This window comes from Pituophis catenifer, unplaced genomic scaffold (assembly GCF_029215685.1).
Source record: "Pituophis catenifer annectens isolate HBS135680 unplaced genomic scaffold, rPitCat1.0.hap2 SCAF_1, whole genome shotgun sequence".
Taxonomy (NCBI): Eukaryota; Metazoa; Chordata; class Lepidosauria; order Squamata; family Colubridae; genus Pituophis; species Pituophis catenifer.
Window position 1 is genome coordinate 134,462,982 of NW_027256881.1, and position 27,363 is coordinate 134,490,344.

At 40.0% G+C, this 27,363-nt stretch overlaps 2 protein-coding genes across 5 annotated transcripts in view; one reads left to right on the forward strand and one right to left on the reverse strand.

Moving 5' to 3' along the window:
- The first annotated feature begins 668 nt into the window (after nt 1-668).
- IAH1 (isoamyl acetate hydrolyzing esterase 1 (putative)) lies at nt 669-10,021 on the forward strand. Of its 4 annotated transcripts, none has more exons than XM_070955341.1 (7): nt 748-829; nt 4,225-4,471; nt 4,802-4,854; nt 6,186-6,334; nt 6,958-7,119; nt 8,770-8,891; nt 9,765-10,021. In XM_070955341.1, the coding sequence occupies exons 2-7, from the start codon at nt 4,451-4,453 to the stop codon at nt 9,954-9,956; spliced, it is 699 nt and encodes a 232-aa protein (XP_070811442.1). In that variant the 5' UTR covers nt 748-829; nt 4,225-4,450; the 3' UTR covers nt 9,957-10,021. The 4 variants fall into 4 exon arrangements, with proteins under 4 accessions (XP_070811434.1, XP_070811442.1, XP_070811458.1 ...); XM_070955349.1 differs by having other exon boundaries at nt 764-829; nt 4,250-4,471; XM_070955333.1 differs by lacking the exon at nt 4,225-4,471 and having other exon boundaries at nt 669-829.
- Nucleotides 10,022-12,285: 2,264 nt separating this feature from the next.
- ADAM17 (ADAM metallopeptidase domain 17) overlaps nt 12,286-27,363 on the reverse strand; it is a 29,864-nt gene continuing 14,786 nt past the window's right edge. Inside the window, exons 11-19 of the mRNA XM_070932979.1 lie at nt 26,049-26,201; nt 25,438-25,637; nt 24,692-24,795; nt 21,787-21,921; nt 19,670-19,803; nt 18,163-18,241; nt 16,236-16,324; nt 15,686-15,742; nt 12,286-14,196 (exon numbers count right to left, since the gene is read on the reverse strand). Of these exons, the coding sequence (XP_070789080.1) occupies nt 13,849-14,196; nt 15,686-15,742; nt 16,236-16,324; nt 18,163-18,241; nt 19,670-19,803; nt 21,787-21,921; nt 24,692-24,795; nt 25,438-25,637; nt 26,049-26,201 (1,299 nt within the window). The 3' untranslated portion in view covers nt 12,286-13,848. The remainder of the gene's footprint in view (nt 14,197-15,685; nt 15,743-16,235; nt 16,325-18,162; nt 18,242-19,669; nt 19,804-21,786; nt 21,922-24,691; nt 24,796-25,437; nt 25,638-26,048; nt 26,202-27,363) is intronic.

Sequence of the window (27,363 nt, forward strand, 5' to 3'; positions counted from 1 at the left end):
CCCACTCCTGGGGAAAGTATATTGCAAAATCTTCATTCCCACCCCACTCTGGGGCCAACCAGAGATGGTATTTGCCGGTTCTTCAAACTACTCAAAATTTCCGCTACAGGTTCTCCAGAACCTGCCAGAACCTGCTGGATTTCACCCCTGATTAAACCTAACGATTGGGCTATTTCTGACGATTGGGCTACTTCTGTTCCTTTTGATGTCTCATGCTCTAGTTAGCAAAAATGAAGTTTGTGATTTTTCACCGGCCTCTCTTGCCTCCTTGCAAAAGGAGCTTTAATTGTCTGAATCAGGCAGTTTGGGGACCCAGAAAGGAAGAAAGGGCTCAAGGAAGATCCATTGTCTTGATCTGTTGGGAACTCCCAAGTTTGCAAAGGGCAAGGCTGCCCACCCCAAAGAAGGGGGAAAAAAGGTCTGGCTATTGTGCAAAACGAATCCCTGAAAGAGATCGGGCCTCTCCGATCGGTCTTTGAAGATCGAGTCTATTTTTGATTTTCTTCCATCGCTCTCCGCCTCTGAGGTCAAATGAGCCGGAGGAGGAGCCAAAAGACTCTCCAGTTCAGGGTCCCCTAAGCGTTTCAACGCTGCAAGATCCGCGGTTTTTTGGTTTCAAGCACATAGGCAGGCACAGCTGCCCCGCCCCCTTTGCACACTCACACAGCGCACACATAAACACACACACACACACACACACGCCCGGTGGAGCCGTCCTGCCTGCAACCGCTTCTGCAAAACCGAAAGCATGGCTTTGTCGGAAACGGCGGCTGCCCGGGGGCTCCTTCTGCTGCCTCGGATCGTGCTTTTCGGAGACTCCATTACTGAGGTACTTCAGGGTGGTGGTGATGTTGGTGAGTGGGACAACATGGCCCCAAAACAGACGCAAAGGCCCTGTGTCCCTTCTCCCTCCCCATCCCCGCCTCCGATTGATTTTCACACGTCTTGCTTTTATTCTACTTGTTCTCCTTTTTCGTCTTACTTACTTACTTCAATCGCCCCCCCACGCAAGCCAGTGGTCGCCTCCCAATCACCTGCAGCCTCGAGGTATTGAAGAATTGAAGAGGTATTCAATTCAGAATAGAGCTGAAAAGGGACCTTGGAGGTCTTCTAGTCCAACCCTCTCCCCCTGCTCAAGCAGGAAACCCTGGCCATTTCAGACAAGTGGCTGAAGACAAGTCTCTTTTTAAGTAGAAATGCTTAGAAATTTTTTCTACCTAAAATTTTTTCTCTTAGAAAAAAATTCTACTTCAGATTCCACCCCCACCCCCCTTCTTAGGTAGAAATTCACCAGGTGGAGTTTTCTTTTGAGCTGCCCAAAGAGGCTCGGAGGGGAAAAAAAAAAAACGACGACTTCCTTTGCGTAACGTGAATTGGCTTTTCTGCGCAGCTTTTAAGGAGTAGCTTTGCAGTTGGGAGGGGAGCGCGGCTGCCAATTGGGGTTGCTATCAGAGGTCTTCAAACTTGGCAGCTTTAGGACTTGTGGACTTCAACTCCCAGACTTCAACTCCAGCATAGCTAGCTGGAGAATTCTGGGAGTTGAAGTCCACAAGTCTTAAAGCTGCCAAGTTTGAAGACCTCTGTGCTAGTCTAATGCGATCACAGCTGGTTGCCAGGCTTGGAGCCAAACTAAAAATACCGGGAAAGAGGAGGTGATTACATCTGACTTAAAATTTAAGGAGATAGGAGAAGTTTGGAAATGGGCTTCCCCTCTGTAGCAAGCCCCACTCATCAACCGGACAACATACACTCCAGTAATTGAAAATACAATGACTGTAATTGAAAATACAGCCAGGAGTGTCACTAATTTTGCTGAAATAGTTGGGAAAGTCAAAAATGACCTCTAACCTGGCCTGCCTCTCAAGATTGTCATGCTTAATCTGAAATGTCAAGACTGGATTATTATTTTTTAATCCATTTTAAAATAGTCCTTAGAATGTGGGAACAGGTAAAGGAATATCTCTTCCTTCAGGATTCCAGCTGGGACTTTCAACTCATGTCTGTTTTGCCCTTAAACAGAAGTTGCTCATAATGATCTAAGAGCCTATCCATCCCTATTTCATAATAGTCCATGACAATAGCACCTTTGATATAGCCATACTTAAATGACTTTATTTACACATTGCTTTTTCATTCAGTCAGAATATTTGTAGGTATAGTCAGATTGCAGAAAACCTTAATATGCCCTATGGAGGTTTCTAGTCATCCAGGTCAAAGGTGCTTTTTCAAGAGGCAACTGAACTTCCTTGTGTGGGTTGTTTTTTTTTTTTTTTTGGAAGACATTTCGCTTCTTATTCAAGAAGCTTCTTCAGCTCTGAGAAGTGAAACGTCTTCAAAGAAAAGTCCGGTTGCTTCTTGAAAAAGCACCTTTGGGACTTAATATACACCAGGGTGGATTTGATTTAAATCGAGTTGATTTAAATCACTAGTAAAAAGGCTTGATTTAAATCATAATTTTTAAAGAGCAACTGTCATCTCTGCTACTCCTTTGACCCACTGTTGACTCACCAATAGTCCTAGTGTTGCAGAATATACAGCCTCATGCTGCATAACTAAGCTCCATTTCATGCTGAATAAACTAAATTATTTATGTATCTTAAATAGAAAACTATTTTACGATAGATTTTTACCCCAAAAGTTTTTTATTAAAATAAATTCGATAAAATCAAAAAAATCCAATTTAAATAAAAAAAATATCCGATTTAAATCCAAAAAATCTGATTTTTTTGATTTTTTTAAAAAAATCATTGATTTTTATCCACCCTCATATACACTGATATTTTTAACCTCTTTATTTTGGCTACATGTCATTTCCAGTGGTCTAAATAAAAACACCTCGTACAGAAGGATTCCCAACCAACTCTTGATCAGATACAATAAACTACATGTTTTATACGGGTAGTCCTTGATTACAACCACAACTGGGATCAGAATTTCATCATCAGTGTGGTCATAAAGTGAGTCATCATGTAACTGGACCTGATTTTACAGCCATTTTTAGCACAAATCACTGAGTTGTTAAATAAAACATGATCATTAAGCAAATCTATCTTCCCAATTGCTATTTTTTGTAGGAAACAGGCTGGGAAGATTGTAATCATATGACTGTAGGAGTGATGCAATGGTCATCAGTGCAAGGACAGGTTATAAATCACTTTTAATTTAATTTAATTTAATTAATTCAATTTATATGCCGCCCCTCTCCGAAGACTCAGGGCGGCTCACAATACATTTTAAAAAATTAAAAACATTAAAAACTCATTCACGCCATTCATGACCGGATCTCGCCAGATCACAAGAGCGAGATCAACGCCCCAGGCCTGCCGGGAAAGCCAGGTGTTCACCGCTTTTTGGAAGGCCAATAGGGTGGGGATGGTCCGGACCTCAGAAGGTAACTGGTTCCAGAGAGCTAGGGCAGCCACAGAGAAGGGCCTCCCCCGCGGGCCTGCCAGCCGGCATTGTTTAGCTGACGGGACCCGGAGGAGACCAACTCTGTGGGATCTTACCGGTCGCTGGGAGCTATGCGGCAGAAGGCGGTCTCGAAGATAACCTGGCCCTAAGCCATGTAGGGCTTCAAGGTAATAACCAACATCTTGAATTGTGACTGGAGACCAATAGGGAGCCAGTGCAGCTCGTGGAGAATTGGTGTAATGTGGGTGTACCTAGGTGCCCCCACGACAGCTCGCGCAGCTGCGTTCTGGACCAACTGTAGTCTCCAAACACTTTTCAAGGGTAGCCCCATGTAGAGCGCGTTGCAATAATCTAACCGTGAGGTGACAAGGGCATGAGTGACTGTGAGGAGAGCCTCCTGATCCAAGTAGGATCGCAATTGGTGCACAAGGCGAACCTGTGCAAAGGTCCCCCTAGCCACAGCTATCAGATGTTGCTCTAGTCTTAGCTGTGAGTCTAGGAGGACACCCAAATTGCGAGCCCGTTCTGAGGAGGACAATTTCTCCCCCCAGAACCAAGAATGGACAATCAACATAGTCTTTAGGAGGCAATACCCACAGCCACTTGGTCTTGTCTGGATTAAGCCTGGATGGGAGCCTGTTGACTCCCATCCAGACCCTCACAGCCTCCAGGCACCGGCACATCACATCCACCGCATCACTGAATTTTTCCAAGATGGTTGTAATTTTAAATTGTCCTTAAACGAACAGTCCTAAGTACAGGATTACTTGTACAGTACAAGGCTACATTATTATGTACTTGCACACCCAACAGTGTTTCAAATGACATCCATCTCAAGGTAAAGTTGAAGAATTGATCCAAGGGCCAAATTCCACGTCTCCCCCACAACATTTCTTACATTGTACTTTGGAAAAGAAAGGAGCCAAACTTCCTGCTCAAATGGAAGATGATGGTGATCACTTCCAGCGTTCCTGTGAACAGAGGAAGCAGTTCTCTGAGTAGACATGGGGCTTTGTCGTTCTAGATTCTGGATTGGGAAATGCCCTGTTCTGCCTTGCAGGTATTTTGTCACTCTTCAAAGTAAATAATTCATAAAGTTGTCTGATGTGCATTGGCTTTTACTAACGGAGAAATTACGCAAGTGCTACGAGATATGGGGCTGTCAAATGCTGACAGAGAATTATCTGTGCTTCTTTACTGCCATCTACTTGGGACTTTGCAACTCAGAACTGGTAGCCCTAAATTTGGTACTGTACTTGATTGCAGTGAGTCACTGTGTATGATGCTTAAAATATACAATAATGTTGGAGACGCTAGGCTGAACTGTAAGAATGAGTACATTTATTGGGATCTCTGCATTTACATAAATTGTTAATTGTCTTTCTTCTAGTTTTCCTTCCAAGATAAGGGATGGGGCGCATCACTTGCTAATAGATTAGCTAGGTAAGAAATACTAGCATTTTATTTATTTTGTTTTACCTCTCATCTTGTTAGTTCTTTTGTCACATTGAGAGGAAACACACCGTCAGAATATTCAAATGATACATCTCTCCAGGCTGCATTCTTGATGATGTTCTCATCTGACACATAGGAAATCACAAGAGATCACTATGGAACCAGTGAAATTAAAATTTCTCTTAATGTAAATGGTAGACTCCTTCCTTTTTTAATTTTTTTTTATTTTTACTGTTATTAATCTAACTGTGTTTGGTGGCTCTTTTGGCATCCCACTTTGTTGTTATTGCGTTGCCAGCCCCACCAGGTAGACCAGACCATGAAATCAACTGCATGGCAGGGCAAAACCCACTTTTATTGAGATTGCTAGAATAACAGAATTGTGCAAGTGTGGCTGCGCTATATCTTCCCTATCTTCTTGGTTCAGTGAATTAGGGAGGGGGTCTGTCTAAGCCACTTCTGAATGGGATCTCGTTCCTCTGAACTTAAACAGTGTTCCTTCCACTTTTGCTTCGGCAACAATTTTTTTTTTTATTTGATTTATATGCCGCCCTTCTCCGGAGACTCAGGGTGGCTTACAATGCGTTAAGCAATAGCCTTCATACTTTTGTATATTTATACAAAGTCATCTTATTGCCCCTACAAACTGGGTCCTCATTTAACCTACCTTAGAAAGGATGGAAGGCTGAGTCAACCTTGAGCCTGGTAAGATTCGAACCTGCAGAAATTGCAGGCAGCTGTGTTAATAACAGGGTGCATTAAACCACTGTACTACCAAGGCTCATTCACTGTACTACCAAGGCTCAATTCCTGCCTATCTTCCTCAAGGTTATCTTCTTTATAGTCTACAATTCTCCCACCAATTTTTAAACAATTTCTAAAACCTCTACTTGACCTCTGTAGTAGTTCAGGCTCTTCAAATCTATAATGATGTGTAATGCCTGGAAATACATTAGAAATGGACTGAAAACATAAACATCATGATTTGTTCTGCATTGTAAATAAGGTTTGACAATAAGAAAATGTGTAAGAATTCTGGGTGGAAATGATGAAAGATACAAAAAGCTTCTTTTCAACATGGAATATAGTACATTATGGAGAGGAGAGGAAGAGAACGTCGGATTCATGCTAAATGCTGAACCAATTTTACTGGTAGTATGTATGAATTGTGAATTCTTTGGGACTAAAATTATGAATATCCTATGTGGAATACAACACTGAATAATTCCCTGACCAATCTTTACCATTTCAAGATGTAGATTGACTACATAATGAGATACACAGAGAGACACTCAATTTTATGTGTATATTCATTTTAGAAAATGCGATGTCTTGAATCGTGGACTCTCTGGCTACAACACCAGGTGGGCTAAAATGGTTCTTCCACGATTAATCAACAAAGACCATAATGCTGGAAACACCCTGGCGGTAACTGTCTTCTTCGGGGCAAATGACAGCGCTTTGAAAGGTATAGAAAATTTGGATTCTTCATCCTACTCTTCTAATTTAATGTTTTGTTAGGCTGGGATTGAAAAGTATGTTACTTCAAATATTTTAAAGCCTTCACACACTGGTCCAGATACGTTTAATCAGCAGGCACGCCAGCCACTTTCTTGGGTTATGGCAAAACGCATGTTAGTGCGTCAGACTGTTGAGGTAATGTGGGGCGGATACAATGCCTTGCTTGAATTTCAACAAAGGCTCTTAGAATGTGTGTTACTGAGATGCTGTTTCATTGCTTCCCAGGCTGCTGAATCAGCATTCTTGGTCTCCAGGGCTGTATGGCTGAGCCAGCAGCTGACTGTATTTTCCTTCAAAAAGTCCATGCTGGGAGGGGTGAGCATCTTTCAAGGAAACAGGAACCCCACTGTCTTTCTCAGTGTTCCTTGTGTCTAATTGATTTTGTAGCCAAGTTAGCACTTCCTTTGCTTTGTGAAAATGTATTTAGAATGAGGGCTTTTTGCTTTCTGCCTCCCAATTTTACTTAACTGTCCTACCTTTTCCCAGTTTGAGAAGAGCTGTGTAAGAAACAGAACATGAACAGAGCACAACAACTGCCAGAAAGTTTAACTCCTGTATCTTGTTACACAGATGAGAACCCCAGACAGCACATTCCACTGAAGGAATATGCTGACAATTTGAAAAGTATGATATGCTACCTCAACTCTGTGGACATTTCCAAACAGGACATTATATTAGTGACTCCACCACCCCTTCATGAAGCTAGTTGGGAAAAAGAGTGTGTGGCTAAAGGTGAGGATTTTTTAAATTCCTTTTTGAATAGAATTAGCAAACTTCCCTGCATGATTTATTCCATGTTCTAGTTAAGTTATACCAGGAATGTTTGGTCTAGCCTTTTTCCATTAGTTCTGCCAAATTTGTCCTGTTAGCCTCTTTTTTTTTTTTTGCAAAATAAAATGACCGTTGGCATGTTTTATTTATTCCCATTTTAAGATTAAAGATTTAAGATTCCCATCTTAAAATTAGAATCAAAGTATACAACTGTATGGAAATAGCTTTTTTAAAAAAAGCAAAAACAAAACGCAGCAGCTCAAAATAATCTGCAGTGAAGCTATGAAGGCAAAATTAGCTTCTAACCTTTACTGCATGTGATATTGTGGTCAGCAAAAGGATTCTCTGTACCCCACACTGGTTCTACACTATACATATATTTACATTCAGTCTTGTCTGTTCTATAGCTCTTGCTAGGAAAAAGAAAAATGGGTATCAGATCTAATTTAGTTAGCAAAACATGTGGATGTTCCTGGATTGTAATGTCACCACAGAATCCAGTCAAGACAGGAGTCCTGGTATTGGAGAACTGTTACAGAACTTGGTTTTTCATTCATATGTGGCACACTCAACATCCCTTCCATTATGAATTCATATGCAAAAATTCAAAATACAGCAAGCGAGCAAGGAAGAATGCACAGAGCATGGATTCCAGAATGCATTTCAGTCTCTTTACCAGCAATGGCCAGAGACCATGTTCGTTTCCTCCTCTGTAATAATGAGTTTCTTCTGTATAAGTATACTTCAACTCTGTCCTCATGTTACACCTCTTTGTGTATGTGTGCAGTGGGAAGTAGAGGGCGGGCTGAGTACACACTGCACTAAGACACATGATCGTAGTAGAATGGAGGTGAGTCTAGGCTGGCCCAATCACAGTTTTCCAATTCATTATCCAGCTGCCTCTCCTGGAAAGATGCATTTGGGGGAATTTTTTCAGTTTTTGTTTTCTGCAGCCGCTAGTTGGAACCAACCCATTTTTACCTTTGATCTTTCTTCTGTGACATTTCTCCTAACACTAAATTTAGTTCCATTTTATTAGGGTTTTGGAAAGGACAATTCTGATTTTTACATGCTTTCATTCCAACGGATCAATAGGTTGGATGTAATGAGAATAGCAAAAATTAACTCTGGATCTAAATTAAACCAAGCTTAAATTCCAAAAATTGCCCATGTCAACATCTGGATGGGACTGGAGCCGGAGCCGTATGAGTTCCTCCATGAAGAAATTATATTGTTCTTCTGTTTGCCCACTTTCACCCTCTTAAGATAGCTACAGAGCCTCCTTGATTAGCGATTGTCTCGCATAGCAATTGTTTTCAGTTGTGACAGTGATTTATGAACAATCCCCACATTTATGACCTTCACAGATCTATAAAGCAAAGGAATGCTGAAGTATCTTCATAGTTCCATTTAGCAACTGCTTAGCTTGACAACCAAGTTGCCCATTACAGTTGGGGTCCTTTAATGAGGACATTCTGTGCACCATTAAAGCCTAAGGATGATGAGTTGCATCATCTGGATCCATTTGTGATTCATGTTTGTTACTCAAAAAGCAAAACCTGAACTCAGTTTTTAAGTTTGATGTATTTTTTTCCCCCTAATTCTCAACAGGTGAAAAATTAAATCGGCTAAATTCTGTCACCGGGGAATATGCAAAGGCTTGCGTTAAAATAGCTGAAGAATGTGGCGCTGATGTCATCGACCTGTGGACACTTATGCAAAAAGGAGACCAGGTGTGATTTCTGAGATTGTCATAGCAGTGTACGCAGCAAAGTGAAGCTAATTTCCTTACTGGGTGCAAAGTCTCCCTTAGAAGCTCATCATGTTCTATTTTGCAGACTGGCGGATTAGTTGAGCAATGATTAACACAGGTAGTCCTCGGCTTACAACAGTTCATTTAGTGACTGTTCAAAATTACAATGGCATGAAGAGTGATTTACAACCATTTTTCACCCTGATGGCTATGGCAGCATCTCCATGGTCATGTGATCAAAATTCAAATGCTTAGCAACTCATATTTATGACAGTTGCAGTGTCCCGGGGTCTTGTGATCAGCTTTTGCAACCTTCTGACAAGTCAAGTCAATGGTGAAACCAGATTCACTTAACAACCGTGTTACTAACTTAACAACTGCAATGATTTACTTAAAAACTGTGGCAAGAAAGGTTGTAAAATGGAGCAAACTCAGGGGTGAAATCCAGCAGGTTCTGACAGGTTCTGGAGAACTGGTAGTGGAAATTTTGAGTAGTTCAGAGAACCAGCAAATACCACCTCAGGCTGGCCCCAGGAGTGGGATGGGAATGGAGATTTTGCAGTATCCTTTCTCTAGAGTGCGGTGGGAATGGAGATTTTGCAGTATCCTTCCCCTGCCATGTCCACCAAGCTATGCCCACCAAGCCATACCACGCCCACAGAACCGGTAGTAAAAAAAAATGAATTTCACCACTGGGCAAACTCATTTAACAAATGTCTCACTTAGAAACAGAAATTTTGGGTTCAATTGTAGGCATAGGTTGAAGCTGCCTGTATTTTTGGCTTAAGTTTCTTTCTGTAAAGTCATCTGAACAATTTACAACATTTTATATTTTGTGAAATCTCTGGTTTAGGACTTCAACTGTTACCTGTCAGATGGACTCCATTTATCAGAAAAAGGAAATACTTTTCTAGCAAACCAGCTTTGGACACTCCTAGAAAAAAAATTGTCAAGCCTTCCTCAATTGCTTCCCTACTGGCGTGATGTAGATCATCTCTACCCTGAAGCTAGTCTCCTGGGCATCCCCATTGCTAAGAAGCAATAAAAAGAAGAACATCCGTAGGTTTTGTAGATGTAGATACAAAATAAAATTTCCTTTTTTTTCCACAATCAGCAATACCAATTCTTAAGAGAATATACTGATATGAACTTGCATTCTCAATTATTAGACCTCTATAAATATTCACTCAGAATTGCTGAGTTTTCTAATTATGTCGTGACCGGCACAGGTAGGGCAATTACCTGTTTAAAATTTCAATGCACATTGTACGCATAAGAAAATTGTCAACACAAGCAAAAAACAGACAAACAGGCAATGTGGGATTGCCTGATGGATCAGACAATCCCACATTGCTACAGAACTTTAGACTATATTTCAAGCTCAGAACAGGGCTGGGTGTCTAACTTGGGTTGTTAGGAAGGATCACCAGATTTTGGATAGCATTTTGTAGGCTGCACTCCAAAAGACTATTGGCTTAAGGGTTAAGACTATTTCAGGAGGGATCTTAAAGGGGAACTGCTTTCCACATCCTCTAGATTTTCCAAAATGCAAAAGGGAAAAAAGGCTACATTTTATTTCCTCAACCCTAGAATTGACATTCAAGGATGCCAGTGGGTTGTATGTCCACTTTTAGATGGCTTCACTGTTGCCCTAAGAAATCTTTCTCCTCTAGTAATAACAAATTGGTTAAGTAGCCCAGGATCATGCATACAGTAAGTAGTTAAGTGACTTATTTAGATAGGTTGGCAAATGTTAATGATTTCTGTAGTGGACATTAGCAGTCAAGAGATACAGAATCATATGCCATAGGGATTAAAATATGGAATTAAAAGAAAGCGGGACAATAGTTAATGCAACAATATAGTAATCATAATCCAAGACGATTACAATAATTGATAATTCTGAATCAAGCTTTACCAAATCTTGAGAATGTGGGTGGTGATGACCCTGACTGAGACAATCAACAATGTTAATGAAGTAATAGCAAAAGTTGTCTTTAGGCACTCTGGAGAAAGTAAAGTCCTGCTAAGAGAAGTGTTAGAAAAAAAATCAAATGTTTTAGAGATGCAATGAAGGCTTAACCTGGTTGGTAGGTTACCACTAAAGTAACGTTCTGATTGCAGAAGGAAGCAGGGACACAACAATACGGGAAAAGAGCCGTTCAGATAATTGTGGTAAGAAACATACTGAACCACAAAGTCTTTTTGGAAAAAAGCTAAGGTGTTTAAAATTACCTCTAAGCTACAGTACATGTAATCCAAGCTGATAATGTATAGCATTGGTCTTGGAATGAGTGATATGGTAAACAAGAACCACAATTATAACAATACAAGCAAAGGATCCTTTGGCTATTTAATCTTTGCTGATGTGGGCACTTAGTCTAAAAAAATTTGCTTTGCAGCTAGCATTTGCTGGCTGGAAGGAAGTGAGCAGGCAGCTCTTTGGAAATGCATTGGAGCTGCCAAAAGAAGGCAGTTTAAATGCAAAGGCCCAAACCAGAATGCAGCCAAATGTGCTTTCTGCAATTTCCTAATATCAGGTTCTGCTTCAAGTGTGACATAGGCCATTTCAAGCTTCCTCCTTAGATATTTCACCAGGCAGTAGTTACATTACTGATTACTTCCATTGTCTGATTTCTATGGTACTCACCTTGCTAAAAGAATAGAACAAGGATGGGCAACTCTGCCTATCATCATCAATCAAATAACTCAACCAGTATGCCAACAGATTCCTTTTTATCCAATGTTCAGCAGTTGACAATACCATACTAAGATGAGCTGATCAGTTTTTAAAGAACAAGCATTCATGTTCTATTTTTGATTGCTGCTATTGCACCTATTATCAGTTACAGTCACATCCTCCATATACAATTGAAAATAAGCGGGCAAAGCAAATATTTTAGACTACTTATCAGTCTACAAGTCTCCCGCATAGCTGTTTCTTGAATGCAAGATAGAATAGACAACTGCAGCATTTAATTGCCTTGGTTACTACGACACACATTGAAGTACAATGTTTAACGGGTTATTGAAGCTTTTAAATTGTCACAGAAAAAGGGACTTGTGATTCAACTATTCGATGAATGCCAAGATGCATCTCATGAAAAACTTTTATAAGTTGTCCTTGATACAAGCTTAACTTGTGACCCAATGGATACAATCATTCAAGTAGCTTTGCAATAATACCGACAGTGGTTTCTTCCTGCTCCTTCTAGAATGTTTTTGGAATGTCTAATCTAGCCTACAGTTTAGGGATTCTTGCTGAATCTGTCCTATCCAGGTACTAACCGGGCCTGATCCTACTTAGCTTTAGGAGCCCAGCCAGGGTTGACATATCCAGGGCCTGAAAAACTTGAAGCTTTAATTACCACCAATTATTTATATTTTAGAAAATCATTTTATTACATGGCAATGGGAGCTCTTACTCCTCATACAAAGGTTACTTTACAGCTGGGCATGAAATCTAAAAAATTAACAGAATATCGGTAAAAATACCTCAGGGACACAAATTCAAGTAGTGTAACAAATATCCATGAAAAATGTACAGGTTTGTTAATTAGATGCTACAAAATACAAATTTTTCATCAGTCATTTTTTCTGATACGTGGACCAGCTCCCAAGCTGTTGTGTTTTATATAAAGCATAACTTAGGACATGATTAGATGTGCAATTGGAAATAATGCTACCCTTTGGATCGTGAGCCAACCGCTTCTATATGCACTGCCTCAACTCCTGAGATCAGGCGATCCCTCCTGAGATCCCTTCCCATTAAAAGGAGAGGGCTGTGCCGTTTCTGCTTTTGCTCACTCAGCAAAAGGCCTGGAGAAAGCCACAAAGGCAGCAATTGGCACTTGACGGAGATCAGGACTGAGATAAGCCAGGCTAGTGGCAGAGGAGCCCTGCACAACAAGACGCTCAGGTCTTTTTCCTCATTGCAACCACAACTTTTGCTTCCTCACAGAAGCAGATCAGCCGTAAAAATGCAATGTGAAATACGCCACAGACGAAACAACATGCAGATGCCCTGGATGCTGTACACTGGCATGGTTTGAAATACAGTTTTATGAAGTCCCCTTTCTAGACTTACATTCTTTCCTCACAAAGTGAAAAAAGTGAAATGACAATTACACATTCAAGATGTTCGTTTTGCATCAGAGATTAATACCCAGCACCCTATGTGCATAGAAATCTGAAAATCAGTGAAAACATTGCTTCTATCTCAATTGGATTTTGATTAATTTCCTGTCGGGTTCGATCAGAATGGCGTAATTAAAGCCACACTATATTTTATTCGGAAAACATTACTCGGATTCCAAGATTTGCATTGAAGTAATTAGCTGCTATGATACTCCCTTCAAATTTAGCTGAAATCTCTGCCTTTCCTGAATACCAATTAAATTGAAAGGTTCCCTTCATCTTTCATTAAAAAAAAAAAAACAATACTGTTCAGCAGCATTCCTGAAGTCTCTAATAAAAGAAGACTTCATTTATTTGGAAGGACTGTATTCTGGAGGGGAAAAAGAAATCTCCTTTAGCAGTGCCGTTTAATACCAAGAAGGCACATTATAAAAATACTACAATATACAAATCTTGGGTCAGAGAGATTATGGCTTGATTCCATCCACTGAAGGGTAGGTTCAATTTTGAGAATACAGACGAGAGTCAGAAAAACTCAATATATCTGACCTCAATTTTTATGCTTTTAGGCAGTGCTCTTTCACACTGATATCAGGAAGATCATACATATGGCCAGCATCTGCAGTTGGTCACTTCCTTGCTTTTTTCTCAGTATACATATATATGCATATGCATGTACAAATGCATACACACACACACACACAAACACACAGAGAGGCAGAGAATATAATGAAATGGCTTTAGATCAACTAGCTGAACTTGGTTTTGTGCAGAAGAATCAGCAGCTGAGAAGGCAGAGACTAGCACTCGGTTTCTTTGCTGTCTACTCTATGTTGGCGCTGCAGTTTAAAAGAGCTTTTCTCACTCCTGGTGACCGGATGATCTGTGAGGTCTTCAAAGGATTTGGCAGCTGTACTGTTGTTTGGAAAAGGATCTTTCTCAAAGCAATCCTCCTCCATATGCGAGTCTGTGCTTGGATCCTCTTGGATAGTGTCCATTCTTTGGTGATCCAGTTTTGGGGGCCCTGCTGCCACAGACACAGGTACGATGGGCTGCAAAGGCTGGTGCCGACTTGCCGGGGGCACAACAGGAAAAGGCTTGATGATTCTGATGGAGGCTGAATCCATGCTGCTCAACATCTCAACGTTCTGCAAGAGACAAGCGGGTCGTATATTAATCGGAAGAGGATGCTAAACGTCTTCCTTGCTTTATTACATCATCCAAGGAAAGTGTTCACAGAAGGCCTGCCTCTAAGGGCCGCTAACAGATATCCTGTACAGGTGGTAAGAGGGCAAGTCTTGTGAGAATTCTGGCCCATACAAACCTCTGGACTTTTAATGAAAGATGACCATTTAAAAGCTTCACTACAATGAGCTGTAGGAAAGTTGCACATAGTATGAAACTGCTTAATTTCTACAATGTTACTTTTAAACAGGGAGGTATGATAAAGTTACAACTACCGTAGGATAAATTGAAACTAATTTAAGCTAAAATATAGTTGAATGAAATTAAGAAAGGATGTCTGGAGCCTATGCTCATGCAGGAAACACAAGGTACGTATAATCTCAGTAACTCAGAAACGGTAGAGAGAATTTGATAGTTTGGCACGAACAAGTTTTTCCTGGAAATAATATCTTTCGGAGCTGGATTGGGTTCTTATAACCCAAGGGTGTCAAACTCAATTTCATTGAGGGCCGCATGAGGGTTGTGTTTGACCACAGGGGGGGTGGGGAGCATGGCTGGAGTGGGCATGGCCAGCTCAACGTCACTCGTGTTGGCGGCACCTGTGGTGGCCTGGGCGGGGCTGGAGGATCCATTCTCTCCAGCGGAGGAAGACAAGACCAGGGAGAGCGCCAAACCCTTGTCCTCCAGAGGAGCCTCGCCATCCCTCTCAGGCCACACGGACAACCCTGAGACAGTGGCACAAGCTATCCACAGCCCTAGGCAGCAGAAGGCAAGCACCCAGCGTGGCTCTCCTGAGCTCCCTTTTCGCTGGCAGAGGCACCGTGGGCCAGTCCTTCGCTGTTTCCAGGGTAGCCCCGTGGGCCAGAAAACATGACATTATACGTACATGATTTATTTAAACTTTGAAGTTTCCTGTCCAATATAGATTGACTTTTTTGTTCAGCTGAATATACATTTTACTGGTAGTCCTTGAATTAGGACAATTGAATTCAGGGACTTTTCGTTGTAACTCATTGTAGGCATAAATTGAGTTACCACATAACCGGACTCAATTTTATGATTGTTCTTATGAAGGTCATTAAGCGAATCACCTGTTGTTAAGCAAATCACATGGTCATAAATCTGAACCCAGTTTATTCAGTGGGTATTTTTTTAGGTAAACTAGTCACAAGTCACAAACCGCTATCATCTGACTGCGGGATGCTGCAGCTGGTGGTAAATGCAAACCAGTTGCTAAAGTGCCCAAAATGCGATTATAACATGACTGCAGGGATGGTATGGCAGTTGTAATTCATGGATGGGTCATAAGTAACTTTTTTTGAATCTCTTGTAACTTTGAATTGTTGTTAAATAACTGGTCGTAAGTTGAGGACTACCTGATGAAAACTTTATCCAGCAGAGGTTTGTTGTCAACAAATGCAGTACTAAAAGTATTAATTCAAGCAAACTTACACTTGGACCAAACAGAGATTTGGTGTTTTCTTCATATTGCCTGTCCAATTTCTTGTCCTGTTAAAAAAGGGGGAAATCACATCTTTATTTCTATAAACAAATCATTATTTTACAAATAATCAGAACTCATGGGTAGTTACGTCAATCACTAAGCAAGTTATTATAACTTTGGAAACAGTTTCAAATTACCTAGCCAATATGCTTCTTCCTGCTTTAAAAAACATAAAGGTGTTTTTAAATAATGATTTCTTTAAAAACCTCAAGTTCTGAAAAGGAAGCCAATTTCGAGGAATCAAAACATTCCCAAATTACTGGAGATGGGGGAGGAAGGAGTGGAATGAATAAACAGGGAATACTCTTACTGTGAAAAGATCTAAGTATCAAATGTGTAATACTCAGCACTGATTTTCGTAATTATGGACTCAATGTCTTTTACTATAAATTTACTATAAACTTTGTAGACAATTAAATTTTCTTAAACATCTACTGTTGACTGATCATTCATAAAATCGCACTTGAATTTAAGGCACCTGTTTAAATGAAAACTTACCACACAGTGTACTAGAATACTGAGAGGAATCCAAAATAGCAAGGAGAATACAACTACAGATCCTACTATGTTGTCTGCTAAAAATTTCCCTGTTTAAAAGAGAAAAGACACCACATTCTAGCTATCTTAGAAATAAATCATATGGAAAAGAGTGCAAAAACAAATACAATAGGTAAAATTTTATATGTCTTCTTACCAATTGATTAGTGCAATGTGACAAAATAGGAACGTATTATGTTGAAATAACTGAAGTACCTTAAACATCAGGAAATAAATTATCAACTTTAAAGAGATTTTTTTATCAGTAAAGAATGGAAAATGGGAAGCTAGACATTTCTCCAGGGTATGCATTTAATACTGTCTTCCCAGGTAAAGGTAAAGGTTCCCCTCACACATATGTGCTAGTCGTTCCCGACTCTAGGGGGCAGTGCTCATCTCAGTTTCAAGGCCGAAGAGCCAGCCCTGTCTGAAGATGTCTCTGTGGTCATGTGGCCAGCATGACTAAACGCCAAAGGCGCACAGAATGCTGTTACCTTCCCACCAAATGTCCCTATTTTTCTACTTGCCTTTTTTGCTTTTGAACTGCTAGGTTGGCAGAAGCTGGGACAAGTAACGGGAGCTCACCCCATTACACGGCACTAAGGATTCGAACCGCTGACCTGCCGACCTTTCGATCGACAAGCTCAGCGTCTTAGCCACCGCATCCCATCTTCTTATATGTCAATTTAATAAATTAAGAAGAATCAGCAAAACTTGGAAATGAAATACAAGCATCTTTACCTTTGCTGGGTAAATAGTTACACAAATTATATGACTTCTTTTTTTCTTTTTTTTTGCATAACATTTAAAAAGTTCTCCCACTCCCCTTGGAAATACATACAAACCTGTTCCTTCAATTTGCATAGCCCTGCATAACAATAGGATTGATGCCAATTATGAATCTATTATCATAGCCAGAATTTCCATGATTGGATTATAAATCCAGAATTATTCACGATTGGATGGAGGAAAGACATTGTTTATTTTATTAAAACCTTAGGTGCACTAGTTAATACAAATATTTAAATCACGTGTGTCCAAATCATGGCCCATCCATGCAGCCCTGGACAGCTAGTAGTGTAGCCTCACAAGATCGTAAACTTTTAACATTATGTGACTTTAAAAATTATTTATATATATTAATTATATTATATATTTTATATGCAGCCTGTTAGGATATGGTTTGAGCCTAACAAGTTGTCCAGGCAATATATGTGTTCTGTAACTTTAATATGAATATGTATTGTGCGACTTTAAAGTTTTCCTGCTGATTCATTGTAATGCTGAGTCATGCTGTAATTAGTTGTGAATGTATTTAAGAAAGGTACTGTAACGTATTCAGTTGATGATAAGCTACCATTGTGTGAGGAGTTGCTATCATTGTGCTATCATCGTTTGATGGATCTGCTACCATTGTGGTTTGTGAACCAGAGTGAGTTTGTTATTCTAACCAACTACTGTCTGTGTGGTAAGAAGATTTTTGTATCACTGGACTGATTTAACTGGCAAAGACTTGGATTGATTTAAAGACTATGAGATTGTTTTTTTCACTATAAAGTAAACTTTTGATAAACCAGTTTGCACATCTCTTATTCATTGCTCTCAGCAACGTTTCTCTGTGCTCTACGCTCTGCTGGTTGGTAACACAACAATATCCTCAACACAGCCCAAGACAATTGCTCTTCACTCAATGTGGCCCAGGCAAGCCAAAAGGTTGGACACCCATGATTTAAATAATCAGATCAATATTAGATATATTAATGCTATCAAATTTATTGACAAAACTGCTTTTTAACTATCACATTTCAAAAAGCAAACAGAACACTGCATGAAATAGAAAAGATGGGCTGAAAGTAAGATTTCAAGCAGTGGAAGATGCATATCTTACCAAATGTATTGATGCTAAGCTGATCAATGAAAACCCAAAGTCGTTCAATCACATCCTGCACACGCTTATCACATTTGCCCTGTAAAACACAATGCTGGCTTAGAAAACCAAGTTTCCATCCTAGTGACAGAACAACCTATCTGAAGAATAATGAGAAACAGAAAAGACAGGCTAAGTGCAACAAAAGTTGGTAGTGAGTTAATTTCCTAGAAAACTATACCATTAATCAATTTGAAATAAGAAAAACTAAGGACTATTGGTGGCTTTGCAATTTCATTACAAAACAGGCTTTGTTGTTGGGTTTTCTTTCCCATAACAACACCTCAAAATATGACAGAATAGAGGAAAGGAAAGGATGGGGACAGAGGGCTGATACTGGCTTGATCAGTTATTTAGACATCTTTATGCACAGTGGACTATTTAGCTGGAAGACTTCGTTTCCAATGCAAAGAACTGCTTGGTATGGCCAAATTTAATTATCTTGGCAACATCCTGTACCAAATTTCTCTCCCCCCCTCCTCTTTCTTCTCTTTCTTTCTTTCTTTCTTTCTTTCTTTCTTTCTTTCTTTCTTTCTTTCTTTCTTTCTTCTTTCTTTCTTTCTTTCTTTCTTTCTTTCTTTCTTTCTTTCTTTCTTTCTTCTTCTCTCTCTCTCTCTCTCTCTCTCTCTCTCTCTCTCTCTCTCTCTCTCTCTCTCTCTCTTTCATACACCCACACACATTTTCCATGTAACATGGAAAATACCTTAATTTCACTATAGATCAAATTAATTGGATGGTTGTTTTGATTCCAACACTCAGCAGGGAGCAGCCCTTACAAAGGAGATCTAGGTAGAGGTAGAGAAGAAATTATTTGCTCCTTGGGCTAAATATAGCTACCACCAGAAAAATGGGCATTAACAAACAAATAAAACGGATAAAAAGAAAATGCAATGATCAGCAAAAACGTAACAAAAGCTACAGGATATGTGGTTCTAGAACAACTACTAATACAAGTATCCTCAGCTAACAATGGTAATTAGAACTGAGAGATGCATCATTAAGTGAAGCGGTCATAAAGCGCAATGTCACGTGACGGCACTGACCACTGACAACAGTTGCACTTGTGGTTGTACAATGAATCCCACAAGATTTTTAGATATGATGTTCCATGATTACCATTTACAGCCTCCTGCTGGGTTCCCCACCGGCTTTGCTTGTTGCCATTGCCTGGCAAAATAGCGATCACGTGACCATTTTGGCCTAGCACCCAAATCACATTCGCATGACACTAGGAATGCTGAAACGTTCACAATTTGGAAGACCAGCCATAACTTTCTTTGTTCGGTGTCATTATAACTTCGAACAATTGCTGAAAAGAATGGTCATTAAACTGACAACTACCGGTGGTGTATTTTAGAACACACCAACTATGATCAAAAAAGAGGAATAAAGCAATCTACAGAATGTGGGACCAATATCCAGGGATAGATAAAAAGAGAATACACTCTGATCACGTATGCATACTCACGTTTGTGTCACAGAATCCCACAGTGCAGGGCTTTCCCTTCCTCAAATAGAAGAAGTCCTGGGTGATATCATGACGGTAAGGGATGCATTTCTTAGACTTATCTCGACAACAGATTTTGCAGGAGTTATCCGTTTCTGAAATTCATTTTTTTAAAAAAGTGGTAAGGGAAGGTTATTTGGCTCTTAACAGCAAATCATTTTCTATTGTTAATCATATCTCTCTCTGGTTATACTTATCCAGATCATAAAGATGAAGTATTTGAGCATCACAACAAATATTTTCATAAACTTAAAATACGGAGTGCAGCCCATCCAATAGAGCAAGAATAACTATGGAATTTCATTAAATCCTAGAGCAAAATGAAGCACAATTTGATGTCATACAAAGGCTTCCTTTTGTAATTAAACCCAACTAAAACAGTGTTGCATTACATTGGATCTCAAAAACTAGGACCCACAACAAACCAGCTTTGTCACACAAACAACAGGATACATAAATAATCAGTAAAGAAATGTTTGTAACAGGAAACAGATCATTCTTCAAAAGTTTCCACTAATCTTCAAATCATTCTCACACATTGCTGGTTACTGGCCTTTTGTCAATTCTAAAGTAGTTATCATGCATAGTTAGGGATAGGTTAACTTCTTCATTTTCTGTCGTATGTCATGATGGTCATAAGTCGAGGCACTTGCACAATTGACCTAATTTTAATTTTTTCCAATGATCCTTAAGTGAATGTAGAGGTCGTAAAGTGAACACAGTAGTCATTAAATGAATCCCTTGCTCACAATGGGTGCTTTTTTTAACCAGAAACCAGACGTATCTGGCAAAAAAATGTAAATCACAATCAGATGACTGCTGGACACTGCAAATGGCCATGGATGCAGGTGATTGCCAAGCACCCCAAATGTGATCATGTGACTGGGGGACATGGCCATTAGAACTTTAAATCCAAGTTGTAAGTATTTTTTGGGGGTGATGGTGTTCTGTTGTAACTTTGAATAGTCACTAAGTGGCTAGTTATAAATCGAGGACTATCTGTATTAGAAATCAAAAGATATTTCAAGGTGTGAGGAGGGAACAATGTGATTCTTCCACACAGGGAGAGATTCTTAGCAGAAAGGAGTCCCAAAGAGAGCAGGCATTATTAAAAAATGGCATTCAATAAGAATGGGGATGCCTGTGCTAATCCTGCTATTTTCATGGTTTCTTACACATACAGAGGACAAGCGGGATGGGACTTTAGGAGAATGTGGAGCTGTGATACAGTGGGAAAGTAGAAAACCTGAGGGGAAAAAACTCCATATGTCCGCTTTGGACTGATTTGAGATGAATGGAAATAGAGAAGGCCTCTGACAGGCTTGTAATGGAGTTACAAGCCTCTCAGCATCTTCCTAGACTTTCCAAGACTCTCAGCCGCTCCCATTTCCTGACCTAGAAAGCCTGACCCCAGGCTCTGAAGAAAAGAGCTGCTTCTATGCCTGGAAGTTTTCCCTGCAAGGGAGAACTTGAGAAATCTGGATCCACAATGGAAGAGTTGCTAGTTTTCTGAACATCCAAAGGAGTCTACAGAATACCGAAGAGATTTCACTATTTTTGCTTTGTTGCTAAGCAAGGAATCCTGATAAAGGACAAGGAAGAGAGCCAAGAAAGAGGTCTTGAAGTAGTTGCCCAAATGGGATATGAAGAGAAGGAAGGGGGAGGGGAAATGCCTTTGAATGAAATAAATGCTGTAAGAGGGCCCACCGAACAAATAAAACTACCTTTATTCTAATCTAGGACCAGAAAACTTATTCCAAGAAAAACAGGGACTGTTTGCCTTTTGTCCTTAATTCTGTCTTCAATTTTGGGTAAGATGTTTCTTGAGAGGAAGGTCAAGGAAAACTTCAAGCTCAGCGGACAGGGGGCTGTCAGTACACTGAGGCACTCTCCCTAACTGTTGCACCCATATTTATGCCCAATATTTCTTGGTAAACTATCCTTTGCCCTGTAGCTCCAGGAATCCATCTTCAATGGTCAAGGTCCTGGTTGAGGAGAAAATCCTAAAAGAAGAGCTCTCACTCAGGGATCAAAGGAAGCATTGGTCCAAAGGAAGCAGACAAGAAGGCTGAACTCACCATTGCAAGCACACGAACTGAGGTTCTTCCTCCACTCACAGAAAGGGATGCATTCACCACTTTTGCATTTTCCCAAATCCACGCAGACGGTGTCATCCAAGGCATTCCCAGGGGGAGGACAATCACTACTATTCCCTGTAAGTGGATTTGACAAAATGGTGGCAGACATCAGAATAGGCGTATTTGGGGAAAAATACACATCACTTTGTATGATTTTCTAGAGAGTGAAAATGGATTGAGTTTGAGGTTTATCTCAAGAAACTTCTACCATACTACTAAAAGGAAGAGCTGAGGTAAACAACTGCCAAATGAAAGTATAATGTAAATGATGTTATAGGCTGAGCTTTGGACACTTTTTCATCACTTGTTTACCACCAGATTAAATTTTCTCTTTTCCACCAAAATGACTGAAAAATCTAAGCAGACCAACATTTGTTCAGCTTTATTATTCTGTCAGTAACCTGAGGGGAAACTTCCTTTTGCTTTATATTTTTATAAATATAAAAGTTTCTTCATGAGATACTACTGCACAATCTTTGTTTGTATAGAACAAACAAACCTCACAATTAGCATTTTCTCCTTTCCCCTGTACCTCTGATTTTGGTGAAACTATTTTAATAGATAACATCGAAGAATGAGATGAAGGATCTCAGGGATCAAGCATGAAGTGCAGTGTTTGCTCCTAAATCATTTATCAGAACAAAAACTTTATACTAAAGCTGCTTTCATTCCAGAATGTTAATAAGTGCACTTGTGAATCTACAAATGGATCAGTTGCAATTATATCCATGCGTAAGCAGTCTGCATTGCTCAATATCCCTCTCCAAAAACCTACAACAGAAGGCAACATGCTGATGATACTGGATGCCAAACCAACAGATGACCACACCTAGTGGCTTCATATAGACATTTAAAGAGGGGCAAAAGTTCTGAAGTGTCCTACATAGGAGGCATCTCTGGCTCAATTTCTCACACACACACCCATCATCATTGACTGGACCCATCCAAAGAAAAAGGAGGACCACTGGAACACTGTATCTCCCCAGGAGTGGGCTTCAAAAATTTTAGCAAGGGGTTCTCTGCCCGGTTGCTTGGTGGGCATGGTTATGGTAGGCGTGGCTAGTTGGCCTCCTGCACCATGGCCGGGGGGGGGGGGCGGTGTTTTTGCCCTTCCTGGGCTCCAGAGGCTTTCCTCGAGCCTCCGGGAGGGCAAAAACAGCCTCCCAGGCTCCGGACGCTGGAAACGGGCCCATTTCTGGCCTTCCCAAACTTTCGGTAACCCTATTTTTCATCCTCCCTGAGCCTCTGCGCACACCCTGCACTTACCTGCATCCAAAACGGGCCGTGTGGGAACTCCTGGGAGGAGCGGGGTGGGTGGGGCCAGCCAGGAGTGGGATTTGGGGGTTCTCCGAACTGCACAGAATCTTAGCTAAAGGTTCTCCTGAACCCCTGCAAACCCCAAACAGCCCACCTCTGTATCTCCCATTCACTCATGTGTTGGTTACCTTATGACTACAACAGTGCACACTACACTTCCCTGAAAGCCACTTGGAAGCTGCAGCTGGTCTAGAATGTAGCAGCCTAGGCAGTTATGGGCATGCCATGGCCTGCCTGTGTGACATTTTTGCTCCATGAACTACAATGCTTGCCAGTAGACTTCCAGATGCAATTCAAGGTTCTGGTGTAATTACTTATAAAGCTCTTCATGGTATGAAGCCGGATTGTCTGTATCCTAACCCTTATAATTGCTATCCATCCCACATTGTCTGACAAAGTTGGCTTGCTCCCAGTCCTATCAATTACACAATGCCATCTGGTAAGAGCCAGAAAGTGAGGAAATTCTCTATCAGGGCACCCGCCCCCCTGAAATACTATTTCCCCTGAGATTTGTACAGCCCCCATCCTGGCCTTATTTAAACTAATCCTTAAAAACTGGCACTATCCCCAGGCCTTGCTTACAAGTGATAGACTTTTTGGTAACGTTCTGGTTTTTCTAAATGATTTGTTTGTTTTATGGATTTTAGATATTCTGTTTGTGTGTATTTTATTGCATTTTTACTGAGTATTCTATAAGCAACCCTCAGGGTTGCTAATTGGGACAACCTATACATTTTACAAATAAGTAAGAAAATTAGCCTGAAAATATGCTTTAATATTTTTGTGTGTATCTCAGTTTTTTTGAGAGTTAGAATTATGAGGGTTAAGATACAGATAATCAGGCTTCATACCATGAAGGGCTTTATAGGTAATTACCAGAACCTTGAATTACATCTTATCTCAGGTTTTTTTTTTTTTTAAAGAGTTAAAGATTATAAACTCAGATTTAGAGTTGGGTAGGATGTTCAGTTCATAACCCTGGCAAGGAGAAGAAAGGACATAAGCACATTTTATTTTATTTATTTATTTATTTATAAACTTTATTGGCTGCCCACCTTATCATCAAGGTAACTCTGGGAATATATTTTTCAAGAAATTTCTGTTTTGGAAACACATTTGTCTTGGAATGCAAAATTCATAATTTATTAATAAAACTGTTAATTATCTTAATATAACTTTTTCCAAACTAAAATATACAGGGTATCATCATCTTCATTTAATGATCCCATAATCCCTTGCAGGGTGGAGTCTGGGCAACTGGATGGAGCTAGCGGAGTGTTTACTGGTTGGATGCCCTTCCTGACACCAATGCAGAGATTTGTTCAGCAGATATATTCTCATTGTGCCCAGAGAGAGAAATATCTGCCTCTACCTAGGATCGAACTCACAGCCTCCTGATTGTGAGGCGAGAGCTCCACCTCTAGGCCACTGCACCACTCCAAAATATACAGGGTGCACTATTGAAAAATTGAAATTAAAAGCAAAAATAGTTTAGGACTATTATTAGATAGAAAAATAAAGGACTTACCTGTGCAATAGGATTCCCCTTTACAGGTTGCATTGATAGCTTCCTGGCACTTCTTATCTGCACTTTCAAATTGGCATCCTTTACAGCAGGGGCTGTTTCGATCACTAAGCAGATGGGCAAAAAATAATAAAATATCTAGATTGATAAACTCCAAGAAATAGCAAAGATTGCCATAAAGATTGTATACTTTTTTTAAAATCTGCTTTTTTTTTTTTTTTTTTTTTTTTTTACAGAAACTGCGTTAGACAATTTTCATCCTGTCTCCAAACTTTCCCATGGGCTCTTTCAGAGCTCTGTTCATCCTCTGTTCCTATTTACCATTTGTATATGAAGTCAATGGGTAACATTATTCACTGGCATGACATTAGATGCCCTAAGTACATTGCTGACACTATAGATGTCTACCTTAGGGCCAACAAGCAGTGCTGTTGAGGTGCTTCCTGAGTGCCTGGAGGCTATGGGAGACTGGATGGGGAAGACCAGGTTTCAACTCACCCCACATTTTAAGCCCCCTCCCATGAAATCCAAATTTTCTCAATGGGGTTCTACTGCCATACCAAGAATCGGTGGACATAATAGGGGAATTTTTCTGGAGTTGCAACTCCTGTTTGAAGAACTGGCATTTGTTGACTTTAATATAAGAAAACAAAGACTCAAGTGACACACACACACCCATCTTCAGTTTTGTTCCTTCTGTAGCCAATTATTTTATTTTGTTTCTTCTGTAGTTTAGTTTACTGCCTCACCTGCATTTTGCATTCAGCTTCAGCTTGCAGTCGGATGTGCAGCAAAGATCATTCTGAAGATGTAGGAGGCCAGGATCACATTCCTCCCCTTCATCCACTCTGGAATTGCCACATACTTTGTTGGTCCGTTCTTTGAAGCATTCTGGAGCCTTGCTTTGTATGGTCTGAAGAATGGATGCTTTACTGCAGTTCGAAAACATCTAAAAACGTTACAGAAAGTAGGGAAAATAATAGCTGTAAAATGCTGTCATTTGCAAATGTGGGTAGTTACAAACTTTGGTATAGAATTCACCCACCTGAGGCCTCTGTCAGCCCCCCATTACATAATCAATTAGATCCATTAACCCAGGATCTCTTGTCACAGTTCAGAACCAGAGTGGGTATTTCTAGCATCCATCTTGATTTCTATTGCTTTATTCCTGATTTTACATTTTTCCTTCTTTCCTTTCTTTTGATACCCTTCCTCAAATCAGTCCGTATTTTAAAAAATGCAATGAAACACTGAAATATTTGCAATGGTAAATTAAACTGAAGTGTAAAACTTAAAAGATCTTTCCCCACATAGACATTATTTATACATGGAACAACGTGGAGATTAAAAAAACAACAACCTTGTTGTTTTCATGGTCCCCGCTCACAGCAATAGGGTACATAACGTATTTTCCTCCTTGATCTTCGGTGGGAGCACATTGTGGCATGCTATCGGGATCGTGCTCTGCCCCAAAATTATGTCCCAACTCATGAGTAGTAACTAAGTCAGCTTCCTGTTAAATGAAAACAAAATGATGATGTTATCTAGTTGTGTAATGAAACGTCTGCAAGCAAAACCAAGCTCAGAGAACACCAAGGAATCTACAAACTAAACTGTTCAAAGCTAAACCCCAGAAGCAAAGAGGTATTTGAATATGTCCAGCTGTCCACTGTATACTGTAGTACACAATATCCTCCAGAAAAGTGTCAACTGTAAATGGATAATGCTAATCAGTTAGAATTCCCTGCAGCCTTAGAAGAACATATGAAACACAGAACATGTCACATAGATCCAAAAAACTTAAGACAAACAATTATACCATAGATCAGTGCAACAAAAAGCATAACCAACTCAAGCAGAAAACATAAAAACCTTAAAAACCTAAAGGAGGACTAAACCAGTACCATCCTCTCAGCAGACAACAGGGTTCTGTAGGGTATACATGATATGCAGAACATTATGCGTACAAAAATCCAAAGAATTACTCAAGGACAAAGAAATCTACATTCCAGTAAACATCAACCTAATAATAGAAAGTGGACAACCTGATCAAGAGAACCCACAGTGACCTAACCAAGAAAGGTCAAATCATTAAAAACAAAAAAAAAAAAAACAGTGGAAGATGAAAAACTGTGGACCTGTTCTGCCATGGTTCTGTGGACACCCAAAATACACAAGCCCAGCATACTTCTTCATCTAACTGTATCATTACTAAAGAGGTCAACATACAACATAGCCCCAAAAAACCTAGAACAAGCTTGTACATCTCACAGAGGATAGCGAATATTCCATCAACTCTTCACTACAGTGTCTCCAGAGAGTTAAAGACCTAAATATAGAAGAAGATGCAATTATGGAAATATCTAGAATCATAAACCTCATTACCTAATTTCAGTTTGATGGAAAAATCAGAGGAACACCCGTGGGATCACCACTCTGATGACTCATAACACAGACTGTAATGCAAGGTCTAGAAACTACAGCACTCCCACATTTATTTGTCACATTGAAAAATGAACTAGAGAAGATACATGCAACAAACAACAAGCATTTTCAAATGAATACAATTCACAAGGGAAACAAACAACATACTACCCTTCCTGGATATCCTCATCAGCAAAGGAATCAAGAGCAAATTAGAAATTCAAGTCTAACCAACCCACACTAACCAAGTG

Excerpts from the sequence above, each read along its gene's own strand:
- IAH1 (XM_070955333.1), top strand. The coding sequence starts at position 749 with ATGGCTTTGTCGGAAACGGCGGCTGCCCGGGGGCTCCTTCTGCTGCCT. Across the intron at positions 4,855-6,185 it reads CTTGCTAATAGATTAGCTAG|AAAATGCGATGTCTTGAATC; the intron begins GTAAGAAATACT and ends TATTCATTTTAG. Across the intron at positions 8,892-9,764 it reads TTATGCAAAAAGGAGACCAG|GACTTCAACTGTTACCTGTC; the intron begins GTGTGATTTCTG and ends TCTCTGGTTTAG.